Source organism: Typopeltis vanoorti, chromosome 5 (assembly GCF_054136105.1).
Source record: "Typopeltis vanoorti isolate ZY-2024b chromosome 5, IOZ_Tvanoo_1.0, whole genome shotgun sequence".
NCBI classification, from domain to species: domain Eukaryota; kingdom Metazoa; phylum Arthropoda; class Arachnida; order Uropygi; family Thelyphonidae; genus Typopeltis; species Typopeltis vanoorti.
The window spans coordinates 149,647,497-149,665,634 of record NC_143553.1 but is presented as its reverse complement, the minus strand read 5'-3'; the positions used below and the strand labels follow the sequence as shown (position 1 = coordinate 149,665,634).

Here is an 18,138-nt window from a genome sequence, read left to right as displayed (position 1 = left end):
TGTGAAGGTCTCCTCTCAGTTATACAGCTTTGACCCTTAAGCACTGCTTCTACTAAATAACTTAGGTAATAAAGTCTTCTGGTCCCATTGGATCATTTCTCTCCAGTGGTGCTCCAGAGCTAGCATTGGTCCTATTCTGTATGATCTTCTATGCACTCAGCTGCCCACCGTTTCAGTGTGTGGAAGCAAACATACATCCAGTCTATCCAAAAAAGTGGGGATAGAAGTCAATCAGACTACTGCTGACAGATTACTATCACCTCACTTCTCTTCAAAATGTGTGTGTGGGGGGGAGTTTTCAATAGTCATCTCCACTACCAAGAGATCTAAAATGGTTAATCAGCAACTACCAATATGGATCTACCAATCTAGATCCATGGCTGGCCTCTTGCCTTACATTACCCACCACTGGAAACTTGCCACATGGAAAGGTTCAGAGTTTTTGATAACATCTGGCATAAGGACCTGTTCAGTAAATTGCCTTCCTTCAAACCACATGCCATTTTCTGTAATATATTTTATATATTACAGATAGTCAGCTTTTTCTCTGGTCATTCATTGCATATCATGATGGATGGGTCCTCTCCTTGAGCTTTGCTACCAATACAGGAGTGCCTCAGTGCTTTGTTCTAATCACCTACCCTCTCTCTCTTCTATACATAAATGATCTACTCTCATTCACCACTATTCCTATCCACAGCTTTCAGCTTTACTGATGATAGCACACGCTATTCATTTGACAAAGCATGCAGTATTCCAACATCCTAAGCCTTCAATATCATCTGTAACCATTGCTTTAAACCAGTGTTTACCCAACATTTTTTTGATCATGTCCCAAAGATTTTGATACCCCCCCCCCTCTAGCATAATAGTCAGCCAAGTTCTGAAAAAGTCTAATATAAATAAAATCCAAGTTAATGTGATCCTTGAGCTTGATGTCTGCAAAGAGTTTATTTGAGGTACTAATATAGTAATTTTCAATCTCAAATCCCCATGATATCCAGATGATTTCTTTTTTTCAGTAGCAAGTCATTTACAGACTAAAGCCACATTCAACTAAATATGACGACGGGAAGAGCAACAGTATTTTTTGCAAAACTAGTTGAATTTCGGTATTTCGTTTCTGTCTCATCAGAAAGCCATGCCATTGTTCCTTTTATATTGAATAAAGTTCTAATAGACTCATTATTTTGCTTTTCTGAGAGTTCTTGATACTGTATTTATGTTGACTGCTGTACTAGTGATGTCAGCTTTTTTTTCTCGGAAAGTCAGGGTTGCAACATCGACAATTTATCGCTGACAATGGTGAGTTTTTTGAGTAGGTGATGAATGCAACATTTTCTAATTGCCCATGTTGGGAAACATTGCTTTAAACAGTGATCTCTATACAGTCCTTCAGTGGAGCGAGCATAACCTCGTCAGTCACCTTTAATGCTACTAAAATGCATTCTTGCCTTTTCTCTCACTAAAGTATCTCAGCTCACCTACCTTTACCCTCGGTAATACACAAATCACCAGACAGGATCAAATCTTTCTCTCTCTTTGGGCTGACATTTAGCACAATTCTCCACCCTCTTCTGGCATAAATACATCACATCAGTAGACCATTTGCTTCCTCAGCCTGCAAAAAACTAGGTATTTTGCAGGCTATTTTTTTCTGCTCATTATGTTTAGTTTTACACATCCAGCTATTAACTTACACATCACAAATCCACTACTCATCACTAGAATACTTTTCACATGTTTGGGGTTGTGCACCTAAAATCTCTCTGAAAATTTTCCATGCTATTTAGAGGAAGTATACAGCTCATAGATGGTCTCTCCCTCATTGTTTTTGACCTCTGTCTTGCAGATGCTGTTTCAGATCTGTGTCTTTTCTTCAAGTACATCCCTGGATTTCTCTATTGAGCTGGCAACCATCATTTCTCCACTTTCTGTTAGTCTTGTTAATACAAGAACAGCAGCTTCCCAGTACAACTGCAAATACACCATGCCTTCTTCCTCTTGTATTCCATCTACCACTGTCTTTTGGAACTGCTTTCCTCATTCCCAACAACTACAACCTCCAACTTTTCAAGAAAAATGTTAAACAACTATCCTAACCATCACCTGCATCCCCATCAATGACAGTGATGTGTTATAGGCTCTTCTGCCTCTTATGTATAGGTTTGATATATTAAATAAAAAGTCATTTATATAAAGAAGGAAGAGAAGGAGTGAGAAAACAGAGACTTTGGTAATCCAGCATTAATTGCAAAGTTCCATCTGTCACCAAATAAAGGATGTTGGAGAACACGTTATTTTGTCTGTTTTGTGCTATTGCATGTTGGTATCTGATTGTTTAATACTTCCAGTGCACAAGTTATTAAAATAATAATTTAAAATTTCTGTTAAAAGAAATCCAGTGGAGTTAGATTGGACTTTTGTTTTCCTTAATCCTGAAAATTATTTTGAACATGCATACTTGCTGCCGTTTTGCTGAGCAGTCAAAACAAAATATATTATATTTGACAAGAAATTGTATATTTAAAAAAATTCTCAATTGTACTCAACTGGAACATCCCATAATACATAGCTCTTGCTTCTCAGGTGTGTATAATGTCATGTCATGGTAAGAGTAACCACCCAGATCAGTTTATTTCTTTTTTGGAGGTTCCATTAGTGGGAGTTAGGCCAGTGAAGGTATGAAATACATGGAAAAACTACATGTGAAGTCGGTTGTTTTCTGTATACATATAACCTAGTTCTGAAGATAGTTCACATGTAAACTTGTGCCTGCTCATACATGGCACAAGAAGGATGAAAACAAGAATTTAGTTTGTCAAGTATAGTATATTTTTCACCCATATTACACACAAAGCATAAATTTTATGGATAAAATTTCTGGATTTTATCCATACCTATGAACACCTATGGATCTGAAGCTTACTGTAACATAGATGCTTGTGAAAGTATTTAGGTAGTAGATAATTTTTATTTTTTTTGTAACATCATTACTATCTTGCTTGTGAAAGGCTGTATGGCATTTAAAAAAAAAAAAAAAAATTCCACATTAATTGAAAAAATTAATATGGTCGAGTGGTCAGCGTATCGCTCTCCAGCCAAAAGGCTGTGGGTTTAAATCCCGCCTTGGGCATGGATGTTTGTGATGGTCTGTAAAAAAAAAATACTGGTGGTGATGGGTGGTAGATGCCGTTGGTGTGCATGATGATGATAGTTGTAGTTGGTGGATTGAATGGTGGAGACAGAGAGTTGTAGAGCAGGTGCCCTCCCTTGATGAGTCTTTGGAATCCCTGGATGTGTTACATAATTAAAAAAATATAATAATAATAATAATAATAATAATAAAACTTTCCATAGCAGTGTTCTTGCCTTACCTAACCTTTACCATCTGTGTTATCCTAATATGCATAGGTTACCAACCAGGTAAAATTGTCCTATAAAAAGAATATGGGGATTTATTTTATTTTATTATATTTTTTAATAGTAAATTATTTAGCTCATTTCCTAATTGCTGTCCATTAAAATCATACCTATATAAATTTGCCAATCAGCAGTGCAGGTTGGAGTGAAGAAATGTTGATTTAGCTAACTCATGAAGATGGTAGAACTTTTTGTCCTGGAGACTTGGGTTCTATTTCCACAAAACAGACAAACCATTCAGAGAACACATAATTAACAAACATAATATGCTTACTTTTATAGCCTTAGTTGCTTTCTCATATTAAACAACACACCATTACAAATAAATAAATGAGAAAAATGAGAAGGAAATATTCTGTTATGTTCATTATAGAAAAAAATTTGCACAATTAAAATTATAAAAAAAAATTATTGAATATTTGTAAAAACTGTGCTATCATGAAAAGAATTTACATTTTTAAAGTGGATTCTCATATAATATTTATACAAAAAGTATATTTAAATACAGTTCTGATTATTTTTCTAATTTGATACTGATTTCATATTTCAGGGCTGAAAACAGTTATCAGTGAATTGCCTCCTTCCTCCACAGGATTGGTAGCTAGTATTTGTAAAAAAATTACTGGTCGTTTAAGTAATGCAATTGCTAAGGTAAGCAGTTTGATAAACATAGTGATGCACTGGATATTTAAAGCGCAGAGAAGTGTTAAGGTTTTAGAATTTATGTAATTTAAGATAATTGTAGTTAAGATTTTATTTTGCAAAAGTCACTGTCTATGCAATTTTTTATTTTTATTTTATTTTCCTTCTTTGATAACTAATAAATATTGGAGCATCAATATATTCCTTCATCATATCTAGATTCTAATGATTTATGTTTTTGGCTTGCATATGCTTTCATCTCCAAAATAAACAAAAATTTATATAAAAGTGATGGTATGTTTTCTAAATTCACTGTGTGGGATAAGGAAATCAGATTGTCTGTATACAAGATGGAAATAAAATAAGACTTATTGGAATTTATTCTCTTTAGTATGATATTTTTTGAGCAGTGATGTTTGTTTTTCCTGTTTTAAGTAATATTTTACCCCATTAATGGTTTCATCTGTATATAATCTAACTAAAAAATAGAGAAAAAAAATCATTCCAGTATGGCTTGAATGTTTTGTTTTCTTCTGATGTATGCTATTTCTTTTCTCCTTTGTCACAAATAATATATGAACTTTAATCAGCATCTTCTTTATGTAAAGTTTTACGTTGTGGCATAATATTGATGTTTTTGGAGGTTTCATCACCAGTTTGATAATATCCTCCCACATGAAGTTTCTCTGTTATTTTAAATGGAATGCATATTAAGTGAATGTCTTCCATTTTGCTAAACCTTGATGGATGAATTGATGTAGACGAGGAAGCGTGTAGTGATAAAATAGTCAATTTAGAACTCATATCTCTGGGTATCGAATGTTTAAATATCTCAAAACTTCGAGGTAAAATTCCCTCTCGATTGTCTCTGTGGCATATTTTTGATGTACAGTACTTTTATAGCCTTAAAAAAAGGGAAATAATGTGACCTTCAAGTTGCTTTGTGCTAGCCATGCTATTTGTTTATTATGAGACTGATGGATTTTTGGAAGTTTTTTCCCACTTGGTTAGACTATAAATTATATATTTAGTTTAATCTTTTATCTAAGTGTAAGCAAACAAAGTTTGCACCTGAAGTATCTTTGGGACTGGGGCAACTCGTAGCAAAGGTGGACAAAGCTTCACATCACTTGCCTTAGTATCCCATAATGCAAAACACATCTCCTTGTAGTCATGTATAATGCTATGCATTATGGGAAGGGTCACTACTCAGACTGGTTTTGACCTTTATTGAGGTCTCTTCAGTGGGAGCCAGACCCAGAGGTGATACCAAGGTTGAAGCAATGCAGAAGTCATAATTTGGCTCTATAGAAACATAATGAATGCTTTGATTGAATGATTAATCCTGTATGCAGAGCCTGTTAAGTCTGCTGGTCGTGTGTATTCTCTGGTAAATTTTTCTATATTGTGCAATGAAATAACTGAGTTTCCAGGGAGAAGAACCCTAACACTTCTATATAAGACCACTTAACTCACTCACCTTCAGTTGAAGGCCCTTTAAATGTTCTTCACATCCTTGATGGGTTTAAGTTCAGGTCTTTTTAACTAAACTCCATAATCGTTACCAACTAAGTTATGGAAATTCTTTTATTGCTTTGTAGGGTTCCCATTAAGTGTTAGCAACACTTAATGGGAAATTCATCTATAATTCTCTCATTCAATTTTATTTCCTTTTTTTTTTATATATATATATATATATAGATGGATAGCATGAAAGCTTTATTCCCGTCATCCAGAATTCTCCCTTCTGACAAGGCCTTCTGTATGTAGAGTAGTCGCTGTGTTACCTAATTCAGAAATTTATTAAATGAGATGAGCAATGATTTCAGATTTCTGAAATGTGGAAAGGCAGCAGAAGTAGATGTGTGTGACCAGAAACACTCCAATATGGAGGTACAACAATACCCTACTTTACGATTCTTCGCTTCATGACAATCCACTCATATGACTCTTTTCAATTATGACCAGTGCCCATTTATACAATGCTGTATTCATTCATATGATGACTTTAGTGACATGACACTCCCATGAATCAACCAATGCACAGTTTTCATGAACTGTTTGTTTAGGGTGTCATTGCTTACTGCATCTGTGTGTTTTGGTATTTTGTTCTGAATTGTAAACTGTTTACAAAATTACTTTATTTTATTGCTTTTAATAATGACAGATAAAATTCAAGAGGAGTGATGTTGCTTCCAGTGAAAAGAAGTTGCGTAAACCTGTTACATTACATGCTGTGATTATTAAATTTATTGATGATGGTGTATTGAACACTGAGATAGGCTGCAGGATAAACTTATCTTGCACCACTGTTGTTACAGTTATAAACAAAGTGAAAAGTGCTATTTAGTATTAGCTATGCTAGTTAATACTAAAGTATCCATAAGTGTAATATTTTTCCATTCTGGTAATCTTACACCCTCTGTTCAAAAAGGAACCGAACTTTTCGAAAATAGAAGAAACTAGTGGGACCACCTGTTGTATCTTTTTGTTGTCGAAAGCGGCAACCTTCATTAGTGTTGTATCAACTGTTTATGACATTTGTTTCATTAGAAGCCGAGTTATAGTGCCAAGAGTGACAGTGTGTTTTGACGAACGGTCGGAAAATGAGTTTCAAACAGAGAGCTGCTATTGAATTTTGTGTTAAACTTGACAAAAGTTTTACCAAAAGCTTCAAATGCTTCAAAAAGCATACGGTGACGAATGCTTATCCCATACTCAAGTTTACGAATGGTTTAAGCGGTGGTCATGAGATGCTTGAGGATGACGAAAAGCTGGGCCATCCAAAAACTGGACTGAGTGAAGTTAACATTCAAAAAGTGATTTCATCAAAGAAAACCTGAAATCATCCGTGAGATTGATTGAAGACAGAAGAGGGGCATCTGGTCGCTTGGAGAAGTCAGAAGTAAAGACAATGCTGATTTGTTTCTATGATTCCAAGGGCATTATCCACAAAGAATTCGTTCCGTCTGGCCAGACGGTCAATGGTGAGTTTTATTTCGAAGTTTGAAGTGATTGATAGTGAGAATTCGTCACGTACAGCATGAATATCATGATGCAAGCAGCTGGTTACTTTTGCACGATAATGCATCATCTCATCATTTGAACATTGTGAGACAGTTCTTGAGGCAAAAACCAAGTTTGTGTGTTGGATCACTCACCATATTCACCTGATTCAGCACCCTGTGACTTCTTTCTCTTCCCCCCGACTTCATTTGCTGATGAAAGGAGAGCGATACGACACCATTGAAAACATTCAAGCGGCAGTAACGACGTCCCTCAACAGTATCCCATAAACCGATATAAAAAAAAAAAACTCATTTAATGAATTAATTGATCGTGCCAAATGCTGTATCTGAGCTGAGGAGAGTATATTGATTGAAATAAGTGATTTGAATAATTATAATTGCTGTGTGTTTTATTTTCTATCAAAAGTTCGGTTTCTTTTTGGACAGAGGGTGTATTACTGAAAGGGGAAAATTTTTAAAATTGTAGATTGATTACCAAACTAGTTGGCATGTTTCCTTAAGCCAAGCTATTTGGAATAACTTTTATATGTGTGAAAATTATCCTGAATTTTTCATTTGCACAGTTGATGTAAATTAATGCTTTATTTGCCTCAATTACTCTTATGTGACTGCTTTAAAATATTATTGAACCATTGCATGCATCTACAAGTGAGGGGGAGGGAAAGCAGTGATTCACTATACAATAGTTGGTCGGGAACCTAACGTGTCATATGACTGGAATATGCCTGTATTATAGTTTATACCTCCTGGTTAACAGGCCTTCTGATTTATATTGAATAGCAACTGTCTTGCCTAATTACTTTGAAAATTTATTAAATAAAACAAGCAGTGATTTTTGCCAGAAACAAATTTCAGAATTAGCAGGCTTGGTTTTTAAAGAAGAATCACAAAGAAATGACTCTGTTGAGTGTTCTAGGTAAGATTTCTGCAAGCTTATTTAAAAAGAATAAATAAAATCGAGGAAGAGAAACTTGGTGAATTACATGTTGAATTCAGGTGAAATATAAGATATCATGACTAGATTTTAACTTCACGATAAGTTGCTGAAAAATCAAGAAACATAACAGGTATCTGTTATATTTCTTGATTTAAGGTTTCAGTTTTATACATCTGGAAATATTAGGTACCAAAATAAAACTGTTCAAGCCTGTGATGTAAATGAGACATTATTCAACTAATTCTTTGGCACATGAGGTGGTTATGGTTGTATTATATTTGTCAAGAAATACTAGAAGTTAGTTCTGAAGCACAAAAATCTTGCCTTGTCTAGAGATATAGTTGTTCTTAAAAATATGACAGGAAGTAAAGAGTTCTTTTCTGTGGAAAATAAAACAAGATGTTAACTTCAGTGCCTGAAAAATACCAAGGCTATCTGAAGAATGATTAGAGGGTATGCTTTGTGGTTGTTGAAGTAAATATTTAGATTTGAAGAGATTTGGTAATTTGTATGAATAATATATGCATATAACACAAGAAGGATTTTAATTAACCAAATATTTCGGTCTGAAAATAGCAGACCATCTTCAGTGGCACTACAAGAACAGTTTTTTTTTAAAAAAATACAAGGTGGAATACCAGCAATAGATCATTTAAAAAGAGAACAAGCTGCATGATGTTATATCACTAAGTATTAAAGGGAATATTTTTAACTTGAGACATGATTGAAATAAAGATATTAATTAATAATATTAAATAACAAAATTAATATGAATTAATGAGTTATCCTGATTAGACTTTCCCAGATTTTTGATATAGATATACAGTCATTCCGATTCAGGTTAGGACGATGGAGTAAGGCCTCTACGCTTTCTTTGAATAAACGTTCAAATTTATAACGGGATCTATGTAAGAGGCGAGTTTTGGACCAAAGGATGTTGTGGTTAATTTCAATCCTGTGCTGAGCCAATCCAGAGTTTTCAGGTTTGTTGTGATGAATGGAGGATTGATGTTCTTGGATTCTTTTTTTCAAGAGAACGTCCAGTTTGTCCAAAATAAGAGAGATCACAGTTGCAGGGAATTTGATAAACTCCAGGAAGAGACATAGTTGAGCGTTTGTCTTTAGGAGAAGGAAAATGGGAAGATAATTTGTTAATAGGTGAATACGTAGCTGTTAACTCATATTTCTTCAGAATTCTTGCGATAGGTTCTGAAATTCCGGAGATTTATGGAATTGGAACTCGATGTATTGGATCTTTGTTGTTTTGTAGTGGATTATAAGAATTGAGAAGATGTTGAGTACTCTTTTCGGAAAAGCCATTGAGTTTCATGTGTTGTTGGATAGTAGAAAGTTCTTTCTGTAGAAAATTAGAAGTAGAACAATTAGTTTTGGCTCTTCTGATTAGACATTTTATGATTCTTGTTTTTTTGACAAGGATGATGGGCTGATTCTTTAAGAATTTAACGACCTGTGAACATTGGTTTCCTGTAAACTGTAGTTGTAAGAGTATTTGAAGGAGACTGGATGAGGAGAACGTCTAAAAAAGATAACTGGTTGTTTTCTTCCATTTCCATGGTAAACTTTATACAATGATGTAAGGAATTGATACTGTTTAAAAAAGAAGGTAAGGAGTCTTTGTTGTGTGGCCATACAGTAAAGACGTTATCTATATATCTTACCCAAAAGGATGGTTGAGGGAAAATAGATGAGAGGAGGACTTTTTCTAGATGTTCTAAATAAAAGTTGGCTTAAGCAGGAGAGAGAGGACTTCCCATGGCCGTTCCTTCTACTTGGCTGTAAAATTTGTTTTGACATAAGAAATATCCAGAGTGTATTACGAAATTGAATAGTTTTATGTCTTCTGGAAAGATGTCAGCAAGTAATTTTAAAGTCTCCATGAGAGGTACATTTGTATATAAAGATTCTATATCAAAGCTCATCGTAAGATCTGTAGGTTGCAATGAGACATTTTTCAATTTTTCTAAGAAATCTGAGGAGCTTTTTAGAAAGGAACTAGAGTTGCCTATGTGAGATTTCAATAATTTACTAGATGTTTGGCTATACAGTAAGTAGAAGAATCAATACAATCTACTATTGGACGAAAAGGAAAGTCAATCTTATGTATTTTAGGAAGACCATAAAATCTAGGAGGTCTTGCAAAACGAGTTTTAAGTCTTTCAATTGTGTCTCTATCTAAACTGATGACTTCATGTAAGAGAGAATTTAATTTCTTTAGTTGTCTGTTGGTTGGATTATAATCAAGTTCTTGATATGTGGAGTGATCTCGAAGTAAAAGAGAAAGTTTTCTTCTGTAATTTGCTGAGTCCATAACTACCGTTGCTTTCTCCTTGTCAGCTTTGGTGATAATGAGGTGATTGTTTTTTCTCAAGGACTGTAAAGATTTCATTTCAGAAAGAGATATGTTGGAAGGAGGAAGTTTGGCTTTAAGTAGAGAAGAAGCGACTTCTAGGTGAAGAGCATTAGCTTTATCACAAGTTAGATGACTGAGATTCCGTTCAATGTTAACTAGGAAATCTAGATATGGTATCTTGTTAGGAACAATAGAAAAATCATGTCCTTTTGACAGGATGAGGATTTCGCTATCAGTTAGAGGATGTCCGGATATATTGACAATCCAATTATCTGGAGTTTTGAAGGGCTTGAATTGTTTAGACGAAAGAGCATCATATTTTCGGTTTAGATGTTGACTTAGTTTATTATATGCTAGTTGAGTAGAATGTTTAGCCACATTTAGAACTGTTGTGAAAGATGTGGATCCAAGTTTGTGGAAATATAGGTGCAAAGATCAGAAATATTAAAGTTGCGCATTTAGCAACTTTAAGTTGGTTATGGATTAACGATAAACTGGTGTTCTGGTAAATATTATGAGCTCCAGGAGATTTTATAGTTTCTTTAATCTTTTAATTTTAATCTTTAAATTTCATTAAAAAAATGCCGTGACAACAAGATTATTCCCAATTTCGCTAAGATTAAAGAAACTATAAAATCTCCTGGTGCTCATAATATTTACCGGAACACCAGTTTATCGTTAATCTGTAACCAACTTAAAGCTGCTAATTAGAGACACAATTGAAAGACTTCAAACTCGTTTTGCAAGACCTCCTAGATTTTATGGTCTTCCTAAAATACATAAGATTGACTTTCCTCTCTGTCCAATAGTAGATTGTATTGATTCTTCTACTTACCGTATAGCCAAATATCTAGCTAAATTATTGAAATCTCACATAGGCAACTCTAGTTCCTTTCTAAAAAAACTCCTCAGATTTCGTAGAAAAATTGAAAAATGTCTCATTGCAATCTACAGATCTTACGGTGAGCTTTGATATAGAATCTTTATATACAAATGTACCTCTCATGGAGACTTTAAAATTACTTGCTGACATCTTTCCAGAAGACATAAAACTATTCAATTTCATAATACACTCTGGATATTTCTTATGTCAAAACAAATTTTACAGCCAAGTAGAAGGAACGGCCATGGGAAGTCCTCTTTCTCCTGCTTAAGCCAACTTTTATTCAGAACATCTAGAAAAAGTCCTCCTCTCATCTATTTTCCCTCAACCATCCTTTTGGGTAAGATATATAGATAACGTCTTTACTGTATGGCCGCACAACAAAGACTCCTTACCTTCTTTTTTAAACAGTATCAATTCCTTACATCATCGTATAAAGTTTACCATGGAAATGTAAACAACTACAGTTTACAGGAAACCAATGTTCACAGGTCATTAAATTCTTAAAGAATCAGCCTATCATCCTTGTCAAAAAAAACAGGAATCATAAAATGTTTAATCAGAAGAGCTAAAACTAATTGTTCTACTTCTAATTTTCTACAGAAAGAACTTTTACTATCCAACAACACATGAAACTCAATGGCTTTTCCGAAAAGAGTACTCAACATCTTCTCGATTCTTATAATCCACTACAAAACAACAAAGATCCAATACATCGAGTTCCAATTCCATACATCTCCGGAATTTCAGAACCTATCGCAAGAATTCTGAAGAAATATGAGTTAACAGCTACGTATTCACCTATTAACAAATTATCTTCCCATTTTCCTTCTCCTAAAGACAAACGCTCAACTATGTCTCTTCCTGGAGTTTATCAAATTCCCTGCAACTGTGATCTCTCCTATTTTGGACAAACTGGACGTTCTTTTGAAAAAAGAATCCAAGAACATCAATCCTCCGTTTATCATAACAAACCTGAAAACTCTGGATTGGCTCAGCACGGAATTGAAATTAACCACAACATCCTTTGGTCCAAAACTCGCCTCTTACATAGATCCCGTTATAAATTTGAAAGTTTATTCAAAGAAAGCGTAGAGGCCTTACTCCATTGTCCTAACCTGAATCGGAATGACTATATATCTATATCAAAAATCTGGGAAAGTCTAATCAGGATAACTCATTAATTCATATTAATTTTGTTATTTAATATTATTAATTAATATTTTTATTTCAATCATGTCTCTAGTTAAAAATATTTCCTTTAATACTTAGTGATATAACATCATGCCGCTTGTTCTATTTTTAAATGATCTATTGTTAGTATTCCACCTTGTATTTTTTTTTAAAAAACTGTTCTTGTAGTGCCACTGAAGATGGTTAATTAAATATCTTTCTTGTGTTTACGTGCATATATTATTCAGTCTTAATGTCACAAGTATCCTTAAAACATCAAATTTTAATCCTTCATGGTGATTTGTATATTGCAAAGTGCAATTTACTGTCATCACCAAAACTGTTAATTAGATTTCAGATTAATTAGAAAAGTTGTTTTCATTGATATACAGAAGGAAGAGACTAAGTGAAAGAAGAGGGAGAGAGAGAGAGAGAGAGAGATAGTGGAAAAGTTTGAGGATATAGATCTTTCCACCATAACACGGTCGTGATATTACTGGAACAGAAAAGATGAAAGCAGATCAGATGCTACTGAGTAATCATTATCAGATATTAAGAGGGACAGTACAAAGGCAGTGTTACCTGTTTTTTTTTTCTCTTTTGATTCAAGTATAGTAGAAATCCTTTACATTTCACTGAGTGGAAGTAGTAATTTCTAGCTCAAATCCAGTGAAGTGGTGCTGCAATTGGTCAAATGAGAGTGCAGCACACAAGTAGTTCGAATTGCACATATAAAACAGTGGTGATTGAAATTTTTACTGTGGAATATTCATATCCATTCCAAAAAAAATTTGTTATGGAGACAATGGTTTTGATGTGAGTACAGTTAAAACACTGGGTCAGACACTTTACAAGTGGCAAAACTGAGATCAGAGAGGTCCTGAAGCAGCTGACCAATGACTGCAGTGGTGACAGACAACAAGAGTTACAGTCACGATTGAGGATCATCGCATCACAACTTGCAATTGCTGGGTATCAGAAACCCAGCAGTGATGACCATCATTATTGACGAGGAGGAAAACCCTGGCTACCACATGATTTGTGCATGATGGATCCTGAAAATGTTAAACATCAAAGTTCTGTACAGATGTCTTGCCAGGACTCAGAGAGGCCTGGCAAGACATCTGTACAGAACTTCACCCATCACTACGAGAATGATTGAAAGAGGATTTCCTGTCACGTGTAGTCATAGGTGATGAAACTTGGTTTTACCATTATGACCTCAAAACAAAGAGAAATTCAGTGGAGTTGCACCATCGCAATTCTCTGCACAAGAAGAAATTCACAAGACAGCCCTCCTTGGGAAAAATTGTGGCAACTGTGTTTTGGGACGCATCTTTGGGAGAGCCACCACAAACCATTCAGAATAGTATATGTGGAGATGATGCAGAACTTGAAAAAATTTGTCTTAGAGATTGGCCCACCAGAAAGCCCTCCTTTCCCATGACAATGCCAATTTCATACCAATTTGTGCACAACAGAACACCTGAATACCTTCTGAAGGTATTCAGAAGAACACAACAGAACACCTGAATACCTTCTGAATACATTCTTCTCCAAGAATGCCATTTTGCAGAAACATGCATGGAAACAGGCTGTTCATGAGGTGTTCTGCCAATGGAGTAAAGCCTCTTAAAAAGTCATCATACAGTGGCAAAAAGTGTATAGATAAGGATGGAGATGTTTGAATAATAGTGGATTAAACCATGTAAAAGCTATTGTTAAATGAGTCATATTTTCTGAGAAAAAAATTAGGAGACATTTTACATTGTCTCCTCATATATTCAGTAATCCAGGTAAGGAAGGCAGACATAGTTGTAATATTCAATAATGAACACAAAGATAAATTTCTTAAATGGATGGCAAATTCAAGTAAAGTGATGTAGGCAGTTTTCAAAATGGGAAATTGGAAAAATTAAGACATTCGTGCCTATGGTCTCACAGAAGGTTCTGCTAAACTATTCGAGAAACATTGAAATTTTTCGAGTCATTAAAGAAGGCAGCTGCCATTAAAAAGGGAAAAAATTTGTAATAAAACCAAATTTATAGAAATTATTTCGGAATATTTGAATGGAAGAGTAAAGCTAATAATAATGGTATGTACTTGCTTGATTTCTGTTCAGGACATTGACTAGTAATAAAACCATGTTCCAACATAAAGATGTGCATAAATAAATTGGTAAGAATGCACAATAATAAGAAAAGTCTCATTGATTATGTATGTGAGTAGTGATTATCTTTACATTGATTCAGTATACAAGAACATACAGGGGAGTTGAATAGAAAATGAATTATTGAATATTCAGCAGGTTAAAAATGAATATCATGCTGAAAACAAAAATATGTATGATAGTTTATGTACATTGAATTAAGCTGCAGCTTTTGGAGGTGAATTGTACAATCAAACAAACAAACAAAAAAAGTTTAAAATATGAGAGATTGAAACACAAGAACCAATTCCTAAACCAAATTTCCCATGGTAAAAGCTGAAGAAAACATGGATTGATTCATTCAGCAAATGTGTGTGGTGAAGTTCTACTAAAGGATAGAAAAAAGCAAGAAATTCATGAGGTTAAAATAGTAAGTCAGTTAGTATATGTTCTTATAGAATAGAGATGTAGGTGAAATGTAAAAAGCCTAAGTTATGTGTAGATGTAAATAAACAAAATAATGGAAATGCTGCTAAGGAAATAGAAGATAAATATCAGGAAGCTGGAAAATGCTCAGGAGAACTATTTTAATAACAATTTCATTAAAAATAGGGAAAATTGTCCTAGAAAAGGAAGTTTTAAAGGTTGAAAAAATCTGAAGATAAGAATTATGTGTTATAATGTTATGAAGATTAATAACTTTAATTCCTGATATATATCAACATTCATATTAAGATCATCGCAAGTACACACACAGGTAATATTCCTTCCTAATATTCTTGTTTTTAATCTGATTCTGCCATTGATGTCATCTCTTCATTCCCATAACTTTTCTCAGAACTTATATCTGTAGTCTTCAGTCTTTGATTAAGTGCTGAATTTTCTAAACCTGCTCCTCAGATTTATAGTTAAAATTGGTTCAAGAACTGCCTTATATATAGCAAGTATGGTGTTTTGTCTAATTTCTCTCTTATTCCATATAAATTTATTCAGTTGACTTCCTACTTTACCAGCTTTGCTACTTCTGTTGTTTATTTCCATATTTAATTTGCCTTTTATTTCCCTTTTTTATAAATGAGTAATATGAGAGCTCTACATCTCCACTCATCTGTAATTTGATCTTCTGACCGGACCTGAATTATGAGTGTAGCCACTTGAAACTTTTAAACATCTGTATTTCAGCATTTCTGTCATATATCATCTACTCCAGTTGTCGTTCTACATTTCAGGATTTTGATGGCTTTTTCCACCTCTAATATTAATACGTATTTGTAATTGAATTCCTCTTGAATGTTTTCCACCACCATGCTGCCACTACTTGTTTCATTTAATGGTCTTTCAAAGTAATTACTCCAACAGCTATGATAACATCGGTTTTCATGTCACCTTTATCATTTCTAATGTCTTTTATAGTGTTCTTTTCTCCATATTTAAGCTGTTTTCAATGGCCTACTGAGTATTTTCCACCTTCCTGATATTTATTTTTTATGTTCTTAACAATCTTCACATGACTTTTGCTTCATCATATGATACATTCTATACATTTGATCTTCCAAAGTTGATTGTTTTTAGACTCTTTAATAATTGTATATTTGAGTCTACACTTCACCTCCAAAAGCTGCTCAACTTTGGTTCTTTTTAAAACTTACTTCCACACTTCTTTTCAGTATAATATTCAATTTTATCCTTTTTATATCTAAAAGGTGATCACTTCTGATTTCAAATCCTCATATATACTTAAGCATGTCCTAAGCTAGTGTGAAAATATCATGATCACAATAGCATAGTCAGTGAGACATCTAATGTCTTCTCTCCATGTGCATTTGTGTACATTTTTATTGGAATATAGTGTTAGTAATGACTAGTCCATGTCCTAAACAGAAATTCAGCAGGCATGGAAAGATGGAAATTCTTTTTGGAGTAATTCAGTTGTGTCTAATAAAGAAATATTAGTAAACAAAGACAACAATATTGCTGATCATAATATCAGAAGGCCCTAGATGATTATCAGAAATTTTATTTTTAAAATCCAAAGTGTTTTTTTTTTATATAAGTTGAAGATCTAGCAGAAGTAAATAGGATAAGTATTTAGATATTTTATAAGTGGATAATTCTATACAGTTAACAAATGGTCTTAATGGAATGCCTAGTTTATGAACTTTCGGTAGACCATATAATCTAGATGGACAGTCATAGAAAGTTTAAAGCTTTTTTTGTTCCTTATCCCTTCATGAAAGTCATTTCCTCATAAGACATCTTTATAAAGAAACATATGAAACATTACTACATTGTCTTAACTTAAACAGATCAGATTATCTAGATCTATCTACTTTACGAAAGATAGTACATTATGAAGGAAAGTTATTAAAAGTGATATCAAAATTGGCAATGTTAATCTAGATGTAGATGAAATTTGACCACAGGAGGTATTTAATTATTACAGTGGCTGCACTGCATAATTCAGTAGGCCTGGTCAGAAGGTAGAATTCCAGATGATTGTAGTAATGCTCTCATAGTACCCATCTATAAAAAAGGGAAATAAAACTGAATGTGAGAATTGCAGATGTGTTTCTCTAATGAGTGTTCCTAGTAAGATTTATGCAGGTGTACTTGAAACAGCTAGGAAAAATTGTGAAAGGGAAGCTTGGTGAAGAACAAGCTGGATTCAGGCCAAATAGAGGTTGTCAGGATCAGATTTTCACTTTAAGACAAATAGTTAAGAAATCGTGGGAATATAACAAGGACTTGTATTTAAGTTTTGTAGATCTGGAAAAAGCATATGGCAAGGTGCCAAGAGGGGAAGCTCTTCAAAACACTACAGTTATATGGTGTAAATGGGACATTGTATGTTTCCTTTCTTTTAGTGTTACACGTGATCAGCATTCATTTTCGAAGTTATGGATTTTACAATCGTGTTATAACTAACTCTTTATTATCCTGACGTTTCGATCTTCATATCAAGATCATCATCTGGAGCATACACAAATATACAAGACAAGCTGAGTTACATTACAAACCGTAAGCTAGAGAAACAATGATTTGATCACATGTTCTTCTACTAGCATGACCTCTTGGAAAAAAAAAAATTACATCAAGCTAGCTTTTTGCCGCTTCTATTTAAGATAACATGAATATGAGGACATTATATTGAGCAGTGCATAGTCTATTTAAGCAGTAAGTTAGCAGTTAGAATTGAAGGAGATATAGGGAGATGGTTTGAGGTTAAATCAGGTGTGCAACAAGGGTGTACGTTATCTCCAATATTATTCATTATCTATATGGATTATATTATGAAGGAAAGTGGTATTAATTAAATATTAAATAATTCTGTAAAAATACTTAAAAATGATACTTTTTGTGGTTATGAGACCATTGGTACTTTATTAATATAATCCTGCCTACTAGTTTCACTAGCGACTGTCTAGCTTTGTCAAGGCTGAACAGTACACACAAAAAAATATGAGAGAATACAGAAACGCTGCTAACTGTTAGGCAGTTAAGTTTGAAACTATGCGTGACAATTCGTACAT

At 33.8% G+C, this 18,138-nt stretch overlaps 1 protein-coding gene across 1 annotated transcript in view; it reads left to right on the top strand.

Moving 5' to 3' along the window:
• Nucleotides 1–18,138, top strand: part of Cand1 (Cullin-associated and neddylation-dissociated 1) — a 414,848-nt gene that overhangs the window by 64,862 nt on the left and 331,848 nt on the right. Inside the window, exon 5 of the mRNA XM_090392833.1 lies at nucleotides 3,974–4,074. Within this exon, the coding sequence (XP_090248959.1) occupies nucleotides 3,974–4,074 (101 nt within the window). The remainder of the gene's footprint in view (nucleotides 1–3,973; nucleotides 4,075–18,138) is intronic.